The sequence below is a fragment of the Eutrigla gurnardus genome (genome assembly GCF_963514095.1).
Source record: "Eutrigla gurnardus genome assembly, chromosome: 3".
NCBI lineage: Eukaryota > Metazoa > Chordata > Actinopteri > Perciformes > Triglidae > Eutrigla > Eutrigla gurnardus.
In genome coordinates this window covers 20,432,895-20,457,065 of record NC_139917.1, presented here as the reverse complement: position 1 = coordinate 20,457,065, position 24,171 = coordinate 20,432,895, and the positions used below count along the sequence as shown (strand labels likewise).

Here is a 24,171-nt window from a genome sequence, read left to right as displayed (position 1 = left end):
CACACACACACACACACACACACACACACACACACACACAAACACGTAACGTAGATGACAGAGCACAATCACACCTCTCTCCACCATTCTAGCTGCTCTCATCTCTCAGCTCATCTTGTACCACACACACACACACACATACACTCATTCAGCAGATAGTGCTTTTGGTGTGGTGAATATGCCTCCTCTATAGCCTTATCTATCTTATGCAATGCCATGTAATAGTGTGACCATTATGGAGCAACAGCGGTGATGGCTGCACTGGGTTAGTGGGAGCAAAACTGGCAGCAATCCCTAATGTCTCCATCGCTCTGGCTTGGCCTATTTTCTTTGCCTTTGTACTCCTTGCCGTCTCACAGTCCTTTAGCCGCTCGCTTGTCGTTAAAGTCAGAGGCACTTACGTGTATATACGCTATTATTGCAGTCACGGGCACTTATCGTGGGAAAGAGCTTTAGTTCTTCGCTCCCATTTAAATAAGAGGCATTTTATAAGCAGCTCCTTTGTCGACACTTGCTTATCGGCGTTATCTGCATAGGATTAGAGTGACGCAAATTGTCGGATCGGGAACTGCGTGGACTGTTGCTATCGTGCGACAATATTCACTTTCAATCTCACAACTTTGGCACACACACACACACACGTGCAGAGAGACGTGCATGTTCACATGGCAAACTTCAGAAGCAATGAGAGGAGAGTTGGTAACAGTCCCCTGACCTGCTACCTCACTGTGCACTCCCTGCTTTTGCTGTCAGATGTTGTTAATGAGAATCTGTCCACTCCCATAGACTGATGTTCCTATAGAGAACAGCCTGCTGGGATACACACACTGGTACATATACGGACACACAGGCGCTCGCATGGAAGCCCGAGAGCCCTGTCATCACACAGAGAGGGGACCTGCTGGCCTATTGTAGATCCCCGTGGCACAGGGATCACCTCATATCCCCCCGCAAACACACATGCATGCATACACTCCACACACAGCCCTAAGCCTTTGTAAGCACACATTTCGACTTATTCGCCTTATCACTGTTCTGTCCCTCCCTTTCTCTCCAACTACCCCCTGTCTCTTTCATTTTCTCTCTCACTCTCTTAATCCCCCCCCTCCCACCAACACCCATCCTGCTAATGCCCCCATCATCCAAACCAACCAGTCCCCCCCCCCCCCCCCCACCCTTCCCCGCCGGAGACGACTTCTCCATGGCTTCTGCTCTCCCATTCAGCTTGGCTTGTCCCCATGTATTCATAGAGATCACTGATGGAGTGGGGAGTCTTTGTGAGCAGGTCAGCCTCCCTACACCCTCCCGCCCCCCTGACTCCATAGTCTACTCTCTCACACACACACACGCACACACACACACACACACACACACTGGTCCTTCTCACTTGCCATATGGCATGGGCAATGAAAGCCTAACAAAGGAGAGCTAAAGAGGTGTCAAAAAGGTGTGTGTGTGTGTGTGTGTGTGTGTGTGTGTGTGTGTGTGTGTGTGTGTGTGTGTGTGTGCAATGCATCAAAAGAAGGCAAAGCCACGGGGCAGGGTCCAATAGATGAAATTGATTTCTGAGTTTTTTTGGGGTGCCGAGAGGAGAGGGAGGGGACTTTCTACCTTTTCTTCCTGCCGTCAAACTCATTGGCTCAATGAAGAGTAATGAGAGGAGGCCCTGATTGGAGCACAATGAGGGCACACTTGATGGACTGTTGAGCAATGCAGATCTATCTTCATCACCAGAGTGGATTTGTTGTTACGAGAACAATGGCGTCATCATCGTCGTCGTCGTCGTCGTGACATCATGGTTACAAATTTGAGCCTCAGTGTCGTCATGGACACCACCTTCATCCAGAGTCTTCATTCTTACAGTTTGGTGTAAGAATGGCACCTTATACCATTATGTCACATGACGCTATGGCAAAGGGTCACATGATATATAGTATTTTCAGCCTAACCATTAACGCTAACCACATGCCATCCTTCAGCATCAATACACTACGCAGGCTGCTTTCCACATCATTATAGTGACAGTATGCGCTCCAACAAAAATATATGACAAGTAAGGATGAACTCATATTGGAAAACTGAAGTCAAAGGATGTAATGGTGCCAAATTAGTTCAACAAGCATCTTGAGACAAAACACCCATCTTTATCAATCAATGCATGATGTGCATGTATGTCTATCCTTTAAAACCTAACATGCAAGCTCATATAGATTTGACCATTCAAGCACATCATACTTACCTTTCGTTTAGTGGTTAAATTAACTTCTATATGTATCTGCAATTGTGCACTGCAACATAAAACCACTACTTTCAGTAATTTTTTTTTTTTTTGTCGGTTCTCTTGAGATAAAGAGTCATTGTTTGTGTTTTGTAGCTCAGATAAGGCAAGTAAACACGCGTGGACCTCACCTACAGGAAAGCGAAGTGCGTATGTGTGTCCACAGCAGGGCATGCCTCATGCCCTATTTCAGTCAGGCCTGATATGATCAGACGTCAGATCGTGAGCTCCTCGTCGCACTCTGGCCCTTGGCGTTTCTGCTCAGAGGCGAGAAGAGGTCTAAACGCTGACATAGTGCAACAGGGCCTTTGATACCAAGCTGGCACCACAAAGATACAGATCCACTGGACACAAGCCTCAACTGATCTAGCATTTGAAACACAGGTGCACTCGGTGACATTACATTGAAAACAAATGAGGAATGCGGCTGCACAAAAAAAGGAGGGAGGAAGATCAAGTGGGCTTTGAAACCTTGGTGTATGGAAATGCCCTGAAAGGTACATAAATACATAACGAGTAGGCTTTTCTGTGGTCATTTTGAACGAGTACAGGCAAGTTGATATGCAAGGTCAAGATGATTACCTTTTGAAAATGCCTTTTGAAAACCATCAATTCTCATCATGACATATTTCTTTTACCTGGAAATTAATGTGAAAGGTCTTTAAGGAGACACATTACCTGCTGTGCTATCTTTTTCATTGCAGTGCATCTATTATCTCTATTTATTATACGTTATTGCACAGATTTGCAGTATCAATGCAAATTTCATCAGGTCGACGCAGCAGCAGCTAAAACCCCCGTGTCTCCTCGTGCACACAGACGAGGCCAGTGGGATAATTATCCAAGGGATGTGTGGTTAGACACAGATATAGCGCTTTGATCATAGTAATGTGGCAAAGTTTGATGGCAGTTCTTAAATAAACCGAGCCTCTCAATAATTACTACACGCTTACGGTCTCACCCTCAGCAGCTGGAGAGAGAGAGAGACCAGACTCTCCACCAAACATGCATGTACACATGGACTCACACAAACAAGTCATGAACGCAAACGTAACGACAATCGTCAGAAAGCCAAATGGAGAAAAATGTGTCCAAGAAGTGGACATTTAATTGATAGTCTTTACAGTGTAATGTGTCTTCATGGTATTGCATGCAGCTGGCAGTTACCAGTGCAGCAATAGGGATAGAATAAAGAAATAGAAAATGTGCGGAAATGTTAGATTTTTCCAGCATCAACAGCACTGGGGGGGATGAGAAAGAAATCGGATTATTCAATAAAAAATGACAGACTTCAGATCAGCCCCATCCCCTTGGATACCCACTCCGGGGATTTTTTATTTCCATTTCATCCACATTTCCAAAACATTATGCTTTTTAACTCGAAAAATCATTTCATGTGGATTTTGAACAGACTGTGATTACTAAGTAGTCTAACTCCCACACACTTTACTTGATTCCTCTGCACTCAGGTGAAAAGAATAGGTATGGAGATGATACATTTGACTTCTTACAACAACAAAAAACTTTGAGATATGCTTCCTGTTCGCAAATCCTCCCCTTTTCTCGCTCTTGTATCTCTTTCCTCATTTCCTTCTTCTTTTGTACTTCACTCTGTTTTTCACATACAGACAACATCATTTGTTGGCACTTTAATGCCGAAATGGAGCAACTGGCTGTTTAGCATTCTAACAGTGAAACTGTGACTTGCACACACGAAGTGTAAAGATAAGGGTGCACACATGCGCACGCACACACAGAAACCCACAAATCACAGGTCTCATTTAGTTCCCTTTCTGCGTTTTAATTAGAGCCGAAGCAGGCTAATCACCTCCTTAGTAGACAGCATCGCTAATGAGACGGAGTGGGAGGAGCTGAGAGGGAGGGAGGAGAGAGAGACACGTAATTGAGAGGAGCAAAGAAGAAGGATGGCGGAGGGGAAAGTGGCAGGGAATAAAGAAAGAAGACATGAGAGGTTGTTAGGAGTGAGTCGATTAGACGGAAGGGAGCAAGAGAGGGATGGGTGTGATATGAAGAGAAAAGAACAGAGAGGAAGAGGTGGGTGGACGAAAAATAAATAACGATCATGACTAACAAACGGATCGACGCAACAAAAAAAAAAAAGACAGATGGGCCTGGAGAGACGCGGGCAGAGAAAAATGGACTTCGAGGAAGCAAACACAAAATATGAAAAGCAAAGGAAATCTGGAGTGGTGTGGTGAGAGAGAGAAAGTCCTGAGAGAAATAATGAGAGTCCCATACCTCCCACAAAGCCAGCCACGTCTGCCCTCACCCCCTCCTTCTCTCCCCCACTCCCTCTATATGGCTGCTCCTTTCATGCTGTCGCCCTGTGAGTGTCTGAATAGCCTTTTATTATTCAACAGTCTGGGCAGGTCGCGGGGTCATCGCACGGCCCACCACCCTGCCACCAGCAAACATCCCAACACACTCTCCAATGTGACCCCGCCGCACATTCTCGCACGCACAAAAGAGGGGGGAAAAGGAGCTATTTGTGGACGCAAACACACACACACACAAACACACACACAACTGCGAAATGGCGGCTGGTGAGCATTCAAAGCGGCGCTAACTTCAGCCGCCAACTTGTGAGAGTCCCCAATGCATTCATTAAAGCACTTGTCCACCCCTCGCTTGCCTACAATATCTATCTGTCCAATGCATCTGCAGCGCTGGGAGCTGTGGCCGCGTTGATGCATGTGTGAAGGTATACGTCTGTTTGTGTGTGTGACAGGAGGAAAACAGAGATAACCGTAGCCTGGTGGTATCAGCTCCATCTTATCTCCAACAACAGCCAGGAGCAGGTATACAAGCTAATTGGAAAGTGCCAGACACACAGCAGACTGGTGGAACACGCGCTCACCTTTCCAGCGAGCGAGGCAGACGAGAGAATTGGCAGCCGGGGAGAGAATAAGGGAAACGGGGGAAGAAGCAATTGATGGGAGGTGGTGGTGGGGGGGGGGGGGGGGGGGGGGGGGGGGGGGGGGGTGGATGCGGCGAAAATGAGACAAAAGGAAGAAGAAGCGTAGGGAGGAGTGACAAGAGGAACACGAGGAAGAGATAGAGATGGAGATAAGGATGGTGGGGGGGGTGCAGGGGGAGACAGCAGAACGCCCAGATTCAATATCACCAAGAGAAACTGTAACGAAGGCACAGTGCTGCTTCTGAGATACCACAGGTATTGTGCCTATTCTGTCTGTGTTGTCAGCAATGAGCGGAGGCAAAATAGGAAAACAGCCTATCCTGCCTTAGTGTGTGGTTCTTTCCACTCCTCTCGGTAATTAAGTCACTTTATCAAACCCGTTTCCCGAATGCCAAACCCAACGTTTTTACAATGTGAAATCTCATCCCATATACTTTCCCCTTGGATGAATTTGCAATATAAGTCAAAGTTTATCCCATAAAAAAAGCACTCTGGATGAGCCCAGGCCGTGCCACGCACATCAGTACATACAGTAGTGGCTAATGTGGCCCGAGCCACATTAATACATATACACTCAACAAAAATATAAACGCAACACTTTTGTTTTTGCTCCCATTTTTCTTGAGATGGACTTAAAGATCTAAAATTCATTCCAGATACACAATATTACCATTTCTCTCAAACATTGTTCACAAATCAGTCTAAATGTGTGATAGTGAGCACTTCTGCTTTGCTGAGATAATCCATCCCACCTCACAGGTGTGCCACATCAAGATGCTGATCTGACATCATGATTAGTGCACAGGTGTGCCTTAGACTGTCCACAATAAAAGGCCACCCTGAAATGTGCATTTTTTTGCTTTATTGGGGGTCTGGGGACTCAGAACCAGTCAGTATCTGGTGTGACCACCATTTGCCTCATGCAGTGCAACACATCTTCTTCGCATAGAGTTTATCAGATTGTCAATTGTGGCCTGTGGAATGTTGGTCCACTCCTCTTCAATGGCTGTGCGAAGTTGCTGGATATTAGTGGGAACTGGTACACGCTGTCGTATACGCCGGTCAAGCACATCCCAAACATGCTCAATGGGTGACATGTCCGGTGAGTATGCTGGCCATGCAAGAACTGGGACATTTTCAGCTTCCAAGAATTGTGTACAGATCCTTGCAACATGGGGCTGTGCATTATCTTGCTGAAACATGAGGTGATGTTCATGGATGTATGGCACAACAATGGGCCTCAGGATCTCATCACGGTATCTCTGTGCATTCAAAATGCCATCAATAAAATGCACCTGTGTTCTTCGTCCATAACAGATGCCTGCCCATACCATAACCCCACCACCACCATGGGCCACTCGATCCACAACATTGACATCAGCAAAGCGCTCACCCACACGACGCCACACACGCTGTCTGCCATCTGCCCTGAACAATGTAAACCGAGATTCATCCATGAAGAGAACACCTCTCCAACGTGCCAGACGCCATCGAATGTGAGCATTTGCCCACTCAAGTCTGTTACGGCGACAAGCTGGAGTCAGGTCAAGACCCCGATGAGGACGACGAGCATGCAGTTGAGCTTCCCTGAGACGGTTTCTGACAGTTTGTGCAGAAATTGTTTGGTTATGCAAACCAATTGTTTCAGCAGCTGTCTGAGTGGCTGGTCTCAGACGATCTTGGAGGTGAACCTGCTGGATGTGGAGGTCCTGGGCTGGTGTGGTTACACGTGGTCTGAGGTTGTGAGGCCGGTTGGATGTACTGCCATATTCTCTGAAACGCCTTTGGAGATGGCTTATGGTGGAGAAATGAACATTTAATGCACGAGCAACAGATCTGGTTGACATTCCTGCTGTCAGCATGCCAATTGCACGCTCCCTCAATGCTTGTGGCATCTGTGGCATTTTGCTGTGAGACAAAACTGCACATTTCAGAGTGGCCTTTTATTGTGGGCAGTATAAGGTACACCTGTGCACTAATCATGATGTCAGATCAGCATCTTGATGTGGCACACCTGTGAGGTGGGACGGATTATCTCAGCAAAGCAGAAGTGCTCACTATCACACATTTAGACAGATTTGTGAACAATGTTTGAGAGAAATGGTAATATTGTGTATCTGGAATGAATTTTAGATCTTTAAGTCCATCTCATGAAAAATGGGAGCAAAAACAAAAGTGTTGCGTTTATATTTTTGTTGAGTGTGTATTACCAAATATTTCTCAATTTTAAAAGAACATCCCAGTATATTTCAACCTGGTGTTTCCCGTAAATGTGGCCATTGTTCACTTGACACCCACCACCTCACCCGTTGTAGTGATTCGTAGAACAAGAACTTGAACAAAACGGCCTAAATGTAGTTCATTATAATCTGCTCTCCTTCTAAATTGGAGCTCTTTCTAATACTTTTCAATGGCGTCCTCGTTTCCCCCATTAATACACAAGGGGGATATGTGAACACAGGCAGACAGAGATCTGTTGCTGCATATTCAGATATGATGCTAATATTGACTGTTACAGGTAACATAATGAAGTGGACTAATATGTGTATCATTAAATCCATTGAGCACACTAACATCAGGAGGAGATCCAGGGACAATACCTTTTAGTTTTCTTTTTTTGGTTTCTTTTCCCCCTCATGTCACCGCCGCGCATTATTCCACTAAAGAATGTCTTGTAGGGCTGTACTTCCATTTCTCATGTCTTTCAATCATCATGAAGTCATTATGGCGCATCGCCTTAGAATAAATCATCAGACCCTGGGCAGGCGTCGTGCGAGGCCAGAAGCAGGTGAGAAGTCGCGATAATGGTTATTGATTAGCGCACAGGCACACTGTGTCCTGTCTTGTTTTTATTACAGATCAAAGCCGCCATCGCTCTGAGGCTGCCTCGCGTGCTCACCGAGGAGGAATGTGTGGGAGAGATGTGAAATCAGAGGTATTGCTATATATAAAAGTCATCAAGTGTGAAGAAAAGCTGTTGTTGATGATGATGTGACGCATGAGGGAATTAATTAGACTAATAATGATGGATGATGGATGCCGAAAAACGAGTTAAGCCGACAAAATGTGCTTGTTCAATTTCTGTTTGCCGGATTCGTGTTGCACGCGCGATTTTGTATTTGCAGCATGTGTTTGTTTTGCGCCTGCACTCTCCCTCCTCTCCTCCGCTGCCTTTGATGAGGCTCCTGGGAGCGACGGTTTGCACTTCAGCAACATGCTTGTTTTTTGTTTTTTTTTCTTCTCTCCCTTCTTGTATCTGAGTTTGTCGAAACTAAAACCATGAGAGAGCTTCCTTGCCATTTGCTGTTTATTTGGCACGGGGAAAGGCTCTGATGTGAATTAATTGCTTGTTAGCTGAGAGAAGCCAATAATAACAGCCTAGGAGTGATGCAGTCTGACAAGACTTGTCTGATGATTAGCCACGGTGATGAACGCTTCGACTATTCATGTCCTGTGGATCATTTTTTAAAGGCAGAACGCAAATGACTTTTAATATCTGGAAGTGTTTATGCAGCTCGTTATGTTTTCTGCTGCATTCCTATTTATTTGCATGTGATTTTTTTTTTCTCTTCATAAAACCATTGGACATACAAACATACAATCATTAACAATAACACAAATACAATAATTGCCATGTCTTTGTGAATGATTTTGAAGGATAATCTTTTGGCAAAGCCGTCCATATCTCCGTGAGTGATTGGCAGTAAGCAGACAGTCATGTAATGTGATGAGAACACACAGGTGAAGCGATGAAATTGCTAATTGTCACGAGGACGAGGAGTTAAATTGTCTAAAATTGGATACGCTCCGTGAAATGTCATTTCTCCAGCCATCTCTTGTTCTAGCCATCCATCATCCTCAAGTCAACTCATCCATATTTCTGTCCATTTTCTAGTCTCGTAAGTCTTTCCAGTCATCCGTTGCGGGTGTTCCTCCCCTTCCCTCTCCCTCTGCAACTCGCCGCCTGCTGAGCTGATTGAACACTTTGCTGTTCACTGTTTGGATTCTGTCCCAAATCCCCTGCATAAACTTGAAACACCATGTTAAGCATTCCTCAATGGACTCCAACCGCTTGTGAAATATGTGGTCAATTTGTTCATGTTTGCAACAACGCTCTTTCTCAGCAAAGGAATGATTGAATAAATCTACTTTATCTCTGTACTTTGAATAACCTTTCCCAAAGTCTTTTTCTTTTCCTTTCTTCAGAACGAATCAAGAGGAGCTCACGTGCGGCTCAGCGCCTGTAGATATACGTATACTTATAGATACTGTGAACAGCACTGTCAAGGTTGTCACGAATCAATCCGGAGTTGTGTTTTCATTAAGCGAAGGTGAGAAGTGGAGTGTGTGAATGAGAGTAGAAAGAGGTTTTAATCATGAACATCTGAGGGGCTAGAGGCTCCGGAGAAGCACTCTCTCCGTTTCCCTTCTCCTCGGCTCCACTCCTACGCCTTTCCCTCCCACACATCCCTCCATTTCTCTTTTCTTGACGCTCTCAAATCCTTCTTTGTCCCCCCCCCACCCCAACCCACCACTTTGCCTAATTCCACGCTCTCATCTAACCCCCCCCCCCCCCCGTATACCTTTTAACTCCCTTTGAGCAGCTACTTCTACACTTCTTTACCCCCCCTCCCTTCCACCTCTCTCTGTCGTCCAGGCTTTTATTGAGCCCTGACATATTTCAACTTTTGCCTCCACCTTTCCACGCTCCCCGTACTCCATCATCCCTCTCCTGCTTTTTTCCCTTGCTCCTTCAACCCCTCTTTACCATGCCCCCCCCCCCCACCACCACCACCCCCCATCAATTCCCCCATTCCACAGCTGCCAGCGCTCAAAGCCACAGGAACCGTAAATCTGGTGAAACCTCAGGAAGTGGGTCACAAGGGGACACTTAAACATGTAACACTCTAGTGAGGGCCTAACCCCTGCTGGAAAAAAAAATCGCCTCATGTGTGCATGCGCACGTGAACGTGTGCACACTTTTGTGCACACACTCACACACAGACCGTTGTTTTTATGAATGTCTGGGCTTTAAACAGAACAGCCTATTGGCGTGTGTTATTACAGCTCATGTTCTTACCTCTAATCAATCCAAGTTGTTAGGATTTGTGTGTAGGGGGAAACAACGGGGGCTTTGTGTCACGCAGACCAGCCAATGCAGCAGCTCCAAGTTTCCTCCTATATGAACCCACACCCATCAGAGGCTGGTGTGTGCAAGTGAGTCTCTGGAGCTAGTTATGTGTGTGTGTGTGTGTGTGTGTGTGTGTGTGTGTGTGTGTCTCTGGGGATTTCTGTTTTGAGTTAGGCTGTGTGCTCTGTGGCTGATGTCGCTATTTGTTCTGCTTCCTTAACACTGTTACTTACAAGCTAACATTTCCTAATTCAAACATGATGAGAAAACGTGCAAAACTCTTTGATTTCTCTTTGAGCCCGCTGCGGTAACACACACGAGACCTCGACCTCATTACGAGTTCTTAATCAAAACCTCCCCGCCAAGAAAAAAAACGTCCCTCTAACCATCAATCAAACGTGATTTTCCTGCAGACTTAAGGAGCGCTAATGAAAATGATCTGATACTCCACGCGCACCAGTCCAGTGACACGTTCAAAAAGGCAGCTGTCACCGTGCGTTCAAAACACACACACACACATCTCGGGGATGATGCCCTCGCCGAGCGTTTAAAGCTCGGCCTGTCCTCATTACCAGCCCGACGCCGATGTTCCGTCAAAGAAATCCCACCAAATGGGACCAATTCAGTTCGGATGCGGCGCGTCTCCAAAAGAGTTCCTTTTTTCTGAAACACTAATCCCTGGACCACAAATTAGCTGTCAGACATCAGCTGTAGACATCGTATTGGGGAAAAGGCAGCCCCTGACGAATCAACAACATGTCAATCAAAACTCACGGGCATGTGCATACAGCCATCAGCGCAGGAAGGTGCATGCACGAACACACACACACACACACACAGGTAGCGTCTTACACGTGATAACATTTCCTCCTTCAGACCAAGAGGCTTTCACGCTTTTCTTTATTAATTCAAGGTAAATCCTGAAGGCATTAAAGAAAGGATACAGAGCTCAGGGCTCTCAAGTGCCCTCCTAATTGATATTAATTTGCGGTATATATTTCCTCAATGAAGTGCAATATAATTGTTTAAAGGCTCTCTTATCACCAAAAAGAACCCATTTAAGAGAAATTATTCAAAGCAACCAATTGACACCACGTCTGCAGATATTAGCGAGCGTCAGATTGTTGCAGTTTAATGACACTGAAGCAACATTAAACCAATAGCCATTTCCACACTAGGCTAGGAAGTCCAAAACCAGTCCCAACGGATTTATTAGGCGTGTGGAGATGTCGGCCCATATTTGTCTGATACACAGAACATGCATGTATAATCCGATCAACAACTGAAATGATGTTCTTGTCGTCTTCAGAGGTGCTGAGATCTAAACACGGTGAAGCGGGTTTGAAACAAACCCTTCTACCACCGCACTTCTTTGCCACAGTTGTCATGAATGTTCACATGGAACACCCTGCCATTGAAAATGCCAAACTGAGCTACTATCCAGTCCTCACATGGGCAAACAGGTTGCACAGTTGTTCAAATAAACAAGAATGTGGAATAACATATGAGCTCTTCTGTTTTAGAGTAACGGATGTCAGAGAGAGGCAAGGTGAGAGTGAGGGGCGACCAAGACCAAGGAAAGCCATAACCTTTGATGAGATTGGGGCCACTTTGGCGATGGTCTAATGATGGGGAGGCTGGGCAGGGAGTAAGAAACATACTCTCCTCCTTACAGTATTCTAGTACTACCAATACAGTATACAATCATTGTAGTACAGTAGCAAGTGGACCTGACTGCTACTGTAACCGTCCACAAGTTAGTCAAGTTATATTACAGTATCTTTGTGGTTCTATATTTGGGTATGAAGACATTATACAAAAATATACAAGGTCCTTGAGAAGGCATTCATTTTTTACATGTTTGTGCGTTCATTTCATAGTGGTTTTGCATGAAGCACACCCGTGTTCAGCTGATTCTTCATATGATGTTTTGTGTGTGTGTCATGTGAACACAACAAAGGGATTTAATTTTGTTGGATATATGTGGAGTTTTGCCTTTTGTATGTTTTATTTGTGTGTTTGTGTGCGTGTGTACATGAGGTATGTTTTCAGAAAACGTGTGCAAACAAATAAGAAAAACTGTGAATGTGAAGCTGAGCCTTCCTTAGACAGACAGAGTGGTACAGTGATGTGGTGCTGATGACGCCTTTGTGCTTCTCTGTGCCGTGTCTTGGTGGGGCAAAGCACCTCGCTGTCAGTGCCATTCAGTCGGATAAAGTGTGTGTGTGTCTGTGTGTGTGTGGACACATAATGTCAGATAGGTATGAATCAGAGAGAGAGAATGAGGCCAAGGAAAGAATGACTGGATGATTAGACACCCAAACTACTCCTTCACGTCACACAAAACACAAGAGTCACCATCCCAAAAAACTACAACAGAATTTCTTATTTGTGTAAGGGAATGTAACTGCCAAGACTCAGTAGACAAGCACCGACAGTTCAACGGTCCTCAGGAAGAGAATGGAATAGAATAGTAAATGCATTGGTCAACCATACAGTATATATCCATGGAGGAAGGTATGAATATTTTATACACTCCGCCTACTGCATAAGTCAGTAAAGTCCATGAAATAAAAATATAAAAAAAGGCAATAACAGCCTGTTCTTTTCATTGGGTGGCGGGCTGAGGGACTGGAAGAGCAGTGCGGTAATGCACCCACTTTAAAGGTGACCAGACACATTCTTTCTTCCCCCCATAGTTCTTCCCCGGTTATAAATTTGTCACCCAACTGTTGACATCGCATGCAATATGCTGCGCTGACAGTGTGATCACCGCATGCACTGTGAGCAAGAACAAGGCCTTGCACTCTTTCTTGTCTGCTCGCACAGCTACACACACACACACACACACACAGAGACACAATGCTGGCCAATGAGTCATAAAGTAATAAAGCTCTATGGACCCCTAACGAAAGCAAAGAAGGGGGGAAAGAGGGAAGAAGACACTCAGATGAATAACAATCAATGCTCTGATGGAGGTGGTGTGTGTGTGTGTGTGTGTGTGTGTGTGTGTGTGTGTAGGGGGGAGGTATCAGCTTCTCCCTCCAGCAGCAGTGAAAGCAACCCCCCAGTGTCTCTGTGTGCTCCGACTCCTCCCCTCTGGAATGGAACCCACCAAATCGCTGCTAATTGAATAAGTGACAATGAGCGGGCAGACGAGGCGACAGATGCTCGCGTGCCTTTACAACCAAACCACCAGCATCGCGCACGCGCACACACACACGCACACAATTACATTCCTCTTGACTCCAATGTGAACCTAGGGTCCAGAGGCGCATTTATATGGCCGCTCCACCTGCTGCTCATATTGGGGGGGGGATGTTGCGATGATTGCCACGAATGTTCACGAGACGTTTAATTCACACCTCGCATCACTTTATGGCTACAAGGCCACACGGAGGTAATAACGGGGAGAGCTACACGCAGGCGCTCAAGCTGTTTGGCGGTGTAGTGCTGATCGGAGTCGTCTATGGATCAATAAAGGTGTCTTCGCGGAGCGAGAGGCATCAGAAGCTCAACCAAAACGCACTTGACGTGGGGTCTTTGCACCTGCTGCAAGGGACGCATATTGTTGGCTCAATTAAGCGTTCTTATGCACTAAATAATGCAATGTTTGTACGGCTCCCTTGGTTATGTAGCGTGTCTAAATGTATTAAGTCTCCATCTGCTTTTTACTTCGATTATACCCCCTCTATACATTAATTGTTTCACTCTGCGCAGTGTTTAAGATCCCCAGCGCACCCCCCCTCCCTCCCCGACTCCGTCTCTTTTCTTTTGCTCCCTTCTTCCATAAACTACGGAGCTGACTTTGTTCTCCAAATGTGATTAGCTTCTGCGGGACGCAGGGAGTAATTGCATTACTGCATTGTGAGCGTTCGGAGCTATGGAAATGCCGAGGCGCCCGTAACAAACCTGTTTAAATACCAAGCTCACTGAAATATGTGCAAAGAAAAAAAGGGGGGGGGGGGGGAGCGAGTGAATGCAAACATTTTGCAGACATGACCCGGGCCGTGAATAGACACTGGGGAGTGGGAATGAATGTATTTTTTTTCTGCCAATTTAAAAGGTTTAAAGAATGGGAGCTTCTGGTTGGTGTCCCCGCACGTTTGGAATATGTAATAAGATATTGTTTTCAAACAAACGCGCGGAGATCTTTTAGAAGTTGCGCAGATGCGATTGCACGCTAATGACCTGGCTCAAATGGATCATCATCAGGTCCCCGAGATGGGTTTTAGGAGCGTTTCTCACGTGGACACTCGGTAGCAGCTGTTGGTGAATTATTCATTTGTTGTCAGGTTGTTGTTTTTTTGTTTTTTTGCAGATGCATCTATCTACTTCTTAAGGTTAATTATGCTTTTCGAAAGTGTTGCCTGGGAAATGACGAGCGGGTTTTATGGGGTTCGTCTTCTCAGGTGAAGCTCGTGTTCTTAGTGTTCTTGCCCCAGATGGTCAAAGTCTCATCTTCAGCTTCTGCTATCGTAGATTTGAATATGCATGAGGCTTTTTAGTGACTTGTTATTGCATTAACTAAACTCCCTACTGGTTGAGCGCATGTTTCTACCTCCCTCTCTCTCTCTGTGTGTCTCTTCGATGCGCACGTGCAAGCGCATCACCGCCTTGTGCACGCGCGCAACCCGTGTCAATGGATCTGTGGGAAAGCTGCATGGAACTCTCCGGTCCCGCGTGACAGCTCGTTTCCTCGCAGTTGTGCGCGGCGGAGCCTCGTTTGGACCGGGGTCCTGGTGCCAAACAAACCGCGCCAGATGGTCTCCACAACGCGCGCTCCCAGTTGTGCACATGTTTCTCTCTCTCTTCTCCCCCTGTGCGCGCGCATTTACATGGATGAGAATCTTTTGCTGGGGGACTTAAACAAAACGTTTTATATGATGCCCATCCCGTGGGGAGTGTGAAGTGATGGTGAACAGATTCGTGCACGGGGACGGAGCTGTTCCTCGGCGTGACCGACTCTCTTAAAGGCATTCATTACAGTCCGGCTCCCTTTCAACGCGATTCGCCACACGGCTTATACCCGGTTTACACTCTCACCCACAGACCGCCACGGATGACCCATGTGGGGGGAAAAATATTTGGAACATTACAAAACAAAGTGTCTATGCACGAAGACGAACGTAGTCAGCTGTCACTTGAAAGAGCCAAAAAAACAACAATAAATGAGAGGGAATACGCGTGTGGTGCGTCAGAGTGGTGGACAGCTGGTTCTGGGTGGTACATGCATCAAAAGTGTGCCTGTCAAGGGTTTAATAAAGGTGGTGGATGACAATGTTGTTTGTCTAATTAAGGATTTAGACTCTATGCGTCTCCACACTGTCTGGGGAGAACAGACCCGAAGCGAGAAGCTCGTAAACCTTCCTGTGGTTCTACGGCAGGGTTAGCCTTCTGAATGAATGTTTTCTTCCCAAGTTTATTTTCTCCCTTGTCCATTGTAGGGGTCTGGTCGTTATTCTGAAAAGTGGGGGAGAGTAGACCCCTGGGGGCGGTTTTTTTTTCTAATCCCCCACTTTCTCTTTTTCCTCCCACCCCCTGATTTGCGCCTCCTTCTCCTCTCCGGAGTTTGAGTGGCCACCAGCCGGCGTTTGATTCGAGACAGTGTTTGTCTTTCCCGGGACGTGAAAAAGTGGGCCGTGGCTTATGTAGTACAACTAGTTTGGTTTGAGGCGGGTTATTTTTGGGCAAGTCTGTGTGTAGAGGCGCCTCAAACGGAGAGAGGGAGCGGAGCGGAGCGCACGGCGCACAGAGCAGACAGCAGGCAAGAGAGAGGGAGGAAAGGCGCACGGATCGCAGTGGCATTCGAGCTGGTTCCCCCGCACACACTGGATGCGCGCAACAGATCTGCGTAACGAGGGAGGACAGACAAGCTACACGTCTGACTGTGTGTTTTTTAATGGAGATTAGAGCAACTTGAGCGTGCTTATTTAACCGTCGAATGTGTTTTTTTCCTCCTCGCTCTACGGAGAGAGACAGACATGCAGCTGCTGATTGAGGAGCAGTTAGTTAGTTAAACTGGGATTGACTTGCACTGCGTTTCTTTATTTTTAGCTATTTTCTGGGATCTGTTTGAGTTCTACAACAACAAAAACGTGCAACCAGGAAAAATGAAAGGACTATTTCCGACAAGAATGTGGAAAGTTGTGGCTGTTTTGGTGCTGGCGACACAACACGTCGCCGGTAAGACGCTGAAATATCAGGTCCGCGAGGAGCAGAAGGTCGGGACGGTTATCGCCCGTATGAGGGATGACGTCGCGGACGTTCTGGCCAAACTTCCCAGCTCGGTGTCGATGCGCTTCAGGGCGATGCAACGGGGGAGCTCGTCGTTCCTCACGGTGCGCGAGCAAGACGGGGAGATCAGCATCAGGACCAGGATCGACCGCGAGAAACTCTGCGAGAAGAACCTCAACTGTTCCATTCAATTCGACGTGCTGACGCTCCCCACGGAGCACCTGCAGCTGTTCCACGTCGAGGTGGAGGTGTTGGACATCAACGACAACGCGCCCCAGTTCGCCCGCGCCCTCATCCCCATCGAGATCTCGGAGAGCGCGGCCGTGGGCGCGCGCATTCCTCTGGACAGCGCCACGGACCCCGACGTCGGGGAGAACTCGCTGCACACGTACGCCTTGGAGCCCAACAACTTCTTCAGGATCGACGTGCAGTCCCGGACCGACGGGGCCAAATACGCGGAGCTGGTGGTGCTCAAGGAGCTGGACCGGGAGGTGCGCTCCGGTTACGAACTTCAGTACACGGCCTCCGATAGGGGCGTCCCCCCGAGGACGGGTTCGACCCTCCTCAAGATCAGCGTCGCCGACTCGAACGACAACAGCCCCATATTTGACAAGTCATCATACGTCATTAACCTCCCAGAAAACGCACCTGTTGGCACCGTGCTCATCGACTTGAACGCCACCGACGCGGACGACGGCACGAACGCCAAAATCGTCTACTCGTTCAGCAGTCACGTGTCGCCCAAAATCATGGAGACGTTCAAGATCAACCCGGACAGCGGTCGCCTGACCCTCATCCGGCGCGTGGACTACGAGGCCATCAACTCGTATGACATCGACGTGCAGGCGCAGGACATGGGTCCGAACTCCATGCCGGCCCATTGCAAGATCCTGGTCAAGTTGGTGGACGTGAACGACAACAAGCCAGACATCAGCATCAACCTCATGTCCTCTCAGGGGAATGGCGACGCAGCCTACATATCCGAGGCTTCTCCTCTGGACACGTTCGTGGCGCTGGTGAGGCTGGAGGACCTGGACTCCGGGTCCAACGGGGAGGTCGAATGCAAACTGCACGGCCAGGGGTACTTCAAACTCCAGAAGTCCTACGAGAACAACTACATGATTTTGACCAACGTGTCACTGGACCGAGAGAAGAGGTCAGAGTTCAGCCTGACGGTGGTGGCGGAGGACCGGGGCATCCCCAGCCTCTCCACCGTCAAACACTTCACCGTGCACGTGACCGACGAGAATGACAACCCGCCGCGTTTCGAGAAGGGCCAATACGAGGTCTTCAAGTCAGAGAACAACGCTCCCGGGGCGTACCTGACCTCCATCATGGCCACTGACCCCGATCTGGACGCCAACGGACAGGTGAGCTACTCCATCTTGGAGAACTCCGTTCACGGGAGCTCCATCTCCACCTACGTCACCATCGACCCCTCCAACGGCGCCATCTATGCACTGCGCACGTTTGACCGCGAGGACGTGAGCCGCATCTCCTTCGTGGTGCAGGCCAAGGACGCGGGGAAGCCGCCGCTGCAAAGCAACGCCACCGTCATCCTGAACATCCTCGACGAGAACGACAACCCGCCGGTCATCGTGGTCCCCCAGCTGTGGAACTTCACCGCCGACGTGCCGGCGTCAAAGTTCACGGAGGCCGGACACCTGGTCATCGGGGTCAGGGCGACCGACCGCGACACGGGGGTCAACGCCGAGCTCATCTGCTCCATCGTCAGTGGCAACGAAGAGGGCTTCTTCACCATCGACCCAAGGACGTGCGAGATCAATGCCAACGCCAGCCTGGAGAACTTCCCCCATGAGCACGCTGAGCTGGCGATCGTGGTCAGAGATCAGGGGAGGGAGAGCCTCGTTGCCAAGGCTCTGCTGAAAATCACCCTCTACGAGAACATGGAGAACCACGTTCAGGTGATGGACCAGGGGGAGTCTTCCCTCGATGCCTCCCTGATCATCATCATCTCCCTGGGGGCCATCTGCACCGTGCTGCTGGTCATCATGGTGGTGTTCGCCGCCCGCTGCAACCGGGAGAAGAAAGACACGAGGAACTCCTACAACTGCCGCGTGGCGGAATCCACCCACCAGCACCACCCCAAGAAGCCCTCGCGCCAGATCCACAAAGGCGACATCACCCTGGTTCCCACGGTGAACGGCACGCTGCCCATCAGAGCTCACCACCGCTCGCCCTCGGCCACGCCCCCCATGGACCGAGCCCAGATGGGGAGCCGGCAGAATCAGCACAGCCGCCAGTCCCTGAACAGCCTGGTGACCATCTCGTCCAATCACATTCCAGAGAGCTTTGCCCTGGAACTGGCGCACGCAACTCCACCAGTGGAGGTGAGCACACACACACACACACACACACACACACACACACACACACACACACACACACACAGAGAAGTAAATTATTCACAGAAATGTCATTTGTGGTCCCTTAGCCCCTTTCCAAATTTTCTCTTTTTCAGTTTCTCTCTCACTCCCTCACTCACACACACACACACACACACACACACACACACACACACACACACACACACACACACACACACACAGCAGCCTTCTCATCCTCACACATCTGTCTCCATTTGAACAAATTACCTCATCTCCATGTGCGACAGTGACTTAATCAACACTGTAGTTGTGATTGAGTCTCATTAAAACTGCTGATGATTATAGGTGTGTCTTTGTGTCTTTACTGTGTTTGCATCCCGTCACCATACCTCCATAATAACCACGACTCACCACTCAGTCAAATGTCTTCATATTCATGTAGACCACCACCCCCCCACACCTACCCCTTTATTTTATTTTAACATCATCCATTTTGTCTCATCCATGTTCAGCAGCCTCTCCATCATCCATTTTGTATTTACTCATCCATTATTTTGTCTTATGTGTTGTTACTTTTTTACCTCCTTAATTTCTTCGTCTGTTATTCATCCCCCCTTTTTTCTGTTTCTTTTTGTTTGTTTTCTTTTTTTTTTGTTTTGTTTATTTTTGGATGTAGCAAGTCTCACAGCTTCTGTCCATGCTCCATCAGGGCCAGTACCAGCCCAGACCCAGTTTCCGTGGCAACAAATACTCCCGCAGCTACAGGTAATTTACCCCAATCCCCCAGTCCGACCCCTCCCCGAAAAAAAGATTTTTTTTTTTTTTTCAAACCACTTGTTTTTCATTGTGTTTTACATGTTCCAACAACCTGTTGTAAAGTCAGTTGGTCAGTTACATGTAGATCATGGTTTAATGGTGTGTTTTCATATTCCAGTTATTATCATGCCAATGTCATTCAGTTCAAAAGTACGCAACTCATTCGTCCAAATGTCACGACAATTTTCTTGAAACTTCTTTTTGAAAAGATTGGGCTCACGTTGTAAACCGTGCATCCATAATTACCTTCCTCGTAATATATCCCCTTATGATCTTTGGATGATAGATTTATTGATGCCCCCAGTGGCTGTTGGGACAGATTTATTGATGGGATCGGCCTGCATGTGGGATTTATAGGCCGAGGCTTGTCAAGAGATTTGAAAGATTCCAGAAGCAGCCTTAAGTTTTATATGATGGATTTATTTGTCATTACTCTCCTCCGGGGATAAATTGATTCTATCAGCCTCCGGAGAGCAATTCATTCAGCTTTGTATCGGCCTAATGTGATTTTGCAATATTGTTTTCCAGATACAAAATGTCCAACCGATCCGCCCCGATATGTGTACCTTATCTTTTTCTTTTTGTCCTCCACAGATATGCATTACAAGACATGGACAAATTCAGCCTCAAGGACAGTGGGCGTGGGGACAGCGAGGCGGGGGACAGTGACTGTGACATGGGTCGGGAATCCCCCGTGGACAGACTGCTGTTGGGGGAGGGCTTTTCTGACCTCATACACCTTGAAATGCACCATCGACTCCACCCAGGTAACCCACCCATCCCGTCCTATCAGAACCCCCCACAGACAACTTCAGCTATATCATATCTTAAGTTCCTTGTGGATTGCTACCCTGATAGCTTGGCATTATGCATTCGTGAAATAACTTTCCCGAGGAGAAATAAACCAAAAACAGGCCGAATATGACTCATCAGCTTACTGGGCAATTAGCTGTTCCCAATAACCATGGTTAAAAAACATTCATCGCAAGCTTCTTATTCCTGATTTTTAGAAATCAGAAGACTTGAGATGGGTTTTTTTTTGCTCAGAATCTGAGAGCAAACTCAAATGAACCAGCAGGGAATTTACCAGAGCTCTTCTCCTCCAGACCACACCCAGGCCTCTAATGTACCTCCTGCCTGACACATTTCATCAACGTGGACAACAACAGGCCTAAACTCATTACTTGTCTGTACACCTGCCTATACAACTGCTCCATTCACCCTGTTACCAACACAATCCCCATTGTGCTCGGCCCCATTCTTCCACACAGCCCTCATTTCCACGCTCGTTATCACACTGAGAGAGGTTACACTGTGTCTGGCTGTGTGTGTGTGTGTGTGTTTTATCTGCCCCTAAGTTAGAGTTGTGTCTGTAAAATCCTCCCCGGAGCGGAGATGAGTCGCCTGTCACTCATCGGTATGCGTCTCAGTGTGCTGGGTTTTTTTCCCCTCCTTCCTTCTTTTTCTTTTCCTTTCTCTTTTTTTCCCCCCGGTGAGTGACAGTGTTGCGCTTTCATGTCTGAACTGAGGAGAATTCATAGTAATTGCTTTTAGAATGATGTTATTCTCTCTCTCCCTCTCTCTCTCCCTCTCTCTCTCTCTCTCTCTCTCTCTCTTACTCTGTCCCTCTCTCACTCTCCCCTACATGCCTGAGAGCTCCTCTGCATCTCTGGCTCCTCTGTACTTGTTAATGCATTCTCTATCTTTATTGAGATGGATAACGCGAAGGGTGGTGGACATGGGCAGCCTTTCGGTATCTCTTTTTTTTTTCTCCCTTTGAGAAAGACTTGGGGTCCTCGCACCCCTCCTACCTTCCCTATCTCTTATGCTAATATGAAAACAAGGGGAGGGGGAGGAGATAATGGGCCAAGAGGGAGGATTATCCCTGTTTCTCTTCAATAGATTTCATTTGTTTAGATTTTTCTATTTAGATGGGTAAATATGGCTATTCATGCTAGATATGATAAAAGAACTAAACAAGCAAATTCCTGTCTCAGCTTGGGAGCAGGGAGATGCTTGGCAGAGCAGCCAGATATTACATTAACGTCTGCCTGTAATGGCATTTAGGTGGGGTTTTGCAATTACTCATTTACTTATCTCGTTCCCGGGATTTCTTCATACCTGGCACTTCCAAGGAAATGCTCTAAGCTATACATATCACCAATCTGGCCCTCCATGCAGGATAATGAAGGGAGGTATAACAAAAAACACTAACCACTACCAAGCTGAGCTGTGATTTTGATTAATGCAAGGTTGATGCACTTGTCATTGCTCTGTCTGAAGTAATTTCCTGTTTTTCAAAACCCATGTCTTTTTTTTCCCTCTCTCTTTCACTTCAGCTATGAGACTGTGTACGGATGAATGTCGCGTCTTGGGACACTCTGACCAGTGCTGGATGCCCCCCCTTTCCTCGCCCGCTTCCTCTGACTACCGTAACAACATGTACATCCCCGGGGAGGAGTCCTCCCAGCAGCCCCCGATCGACGATGACCAGTCCTCCGTTGACTCGGAGCGGCGCAAGAGCTTCTCCACTTTTGGCAAGGAGTCTGGGAGCGAAGAAGAGGGTGCCGGGGGAGTTGTCGCCGGAGGAGGAAGTGATGCGTGTGCAGCTGGAGGAGGGGCTGGCTCCCTCCTCACAGAGATGAACTCTGTGTTTCAGCGGCTCCTCCCCCCCAATATGGACTCGTACGCCGAATGCACCGAAACAAACCCCCCGTCGTCGTCGTCGACCACCGAGAGAGGGAGCGGCCGTGGCGGAAACATCGCAGGTAACCATAGTAACAACGCCGTCCCTCAAGACAACCGGAGAGGGTTGTTGCCAGGTGGTAAAGGTCCCACTTACCCCCCAGGTGTGGCTGCATGGGCGGCAAACACCCACTATCTAAACCCTGGAAGCGGATCCGTGGGAACCAACCATGTCTCCTCCTCTTCTTCTTCCTCTTCTCCTTCTCCGTCATCCTCCACCTCCGCTTCCACCACCACCACCAACGGACAGCCACCACACCTCAAATGGTTGCCTGCCATGGAGGAAATCCCAGAGAATTACGAGGAAGACGACTTTGACGCCGTCTTCCATCACGGCAGCAAGCGCAGCGAGAGCCGCCACGAGGCCAGCATGGACGCTAGCGAGCTGGTCCACGAGATCAACAAGCTGCTGCAGGATGTCAGACACAACTAGAGAGGGGGGTGGGGGGAGCAGGAACGCCTAGCATGGTTTCACGTTTCACCACATTCTGTTGCTCTCTGTGCCAAACTATATAAACTTTCTGATGACTGTTTCATGTTCACTGTAATGCTTGTCATTCATTCATTTCACCGAATATCCACTTCACCGCTCTGGTGCCGCGCGACTCGTCAAGAAAAAGTAAAAATGCGGCATTGAAGTTGGGATTGAGGTGACTTGAAGGCATCAAAGCGAGCGCTCAAAGAAGAAGATTGCTCAGTTGTTATTCCAGTTTCTCCAAAACTTGCTTGAATGAGAGATTTCAAACGGAAACCCACCAACAGAAACTGTAAACCCTTTCTTCATTTGTAATGTTTACAGCAGCGTGAACAGACTCCACAGGGAGGAACCAACAGTTGTGTGATCTGATTTCTGCTTTTACAGTGTACAATATTGTACAGTGTGTGTGCGTGTGCGTGTGTGTGTGTGTGTGTGTGTGTGTGTGTGGGGAAAAAAGGCAAACTCACTTGAATATTGTGCTATGTCTCCTGTTTTGTTATTATGGAATGTAAATGTACAATTTGACCTTTGTATTTTAAAAATACACTCTTTTTTACTTCTATATATTTATATGTGTCCATGTATGTTTGTACAGAAAAAGAAAAAGAAATGTCTATTTTTTATATTTGTCACTGCATGTCTTAATATCACTTAATGTGTCTCTTTCCCTCACCCCTGTTTATTTTATAAGACAATTGTATTTAATTTTGGTATTGAATGTGCGTGCGTGCGTATTAAAAATAATCACATTCCAATGCAGTTCCATGTCGAACGATGGTTTTGTTTGGTAACATTGTGATCATTGGATGATAAATAAAGTGGAGGGATTCATAACGAAGTCTGAGCTTCACACTTCTTTCAATTATAGCATGACTTTTCCGATTCTTTTCTCTCATGGTTTCCCCACTTAGTGCATCCATTTGCCCCCCCTGTGTCTTAGCACCCCCTTATGCCCACAATCAGTACTGCAGCACCCTCTGTGTGCACATTGAAAATCTGCTTTGTGCTTTCTAGGCAAACTCTTCCTGAGCCTCATTATACCACAATTCACATGCTCTGCTAATACACACACCATTAGCTGTACATTTATTCCCAAACGATGTTTAAATTACAATGCATTTAGGCGTTAATTTAGTTTCAGAGTGGAGATTCTCCTGCTCGGGTGCCTCTCTCATCCATGACAGCATCACGGTTATGGTA

The 24,171-nt window shown here is 47.4% G+C and overlaps 1 protein-coding gene across 2 annotated transcripts; it reads left to right on the top strand.

Moving 5' to 3' along the window:
- The first annotated feature begins 16,076 nt into the window (after positions 1–16,076).
- Positions 16,077–22,931, top strand: pcdh18a (protocadherin 18a). 2 transcript variants are annotated; one of them, XM_084005206.1, is made up of 4 exons: positions 16,077–18,935; positions 19,609–19,697; positions 20,343–20,515; positions 22,088–22,931. In XM_084005206.1, exons 1-4 carry the CDS (start codon positions 16,461–16,463, stop codon positions 22,924–22,926), a joined length of 3,576 nt encoding a protein of 1,191 aa, XP_083861332.1. In that variant the 5' UTR covers positions 16,077–16,460; the 3' UTR covers positions 22,927–22,931. The 2 variants fall into 2 exon arrangements, with proteins under 2 accessions (XP_083861332.1, XP_083861333.1); XM_084005207.1 differs by having other exon boundaries at positions 16,079–18,935; positions 19,642–19,697.
- Positions 22,932–24,171: the final 1,240 nt, after the last annotated feature.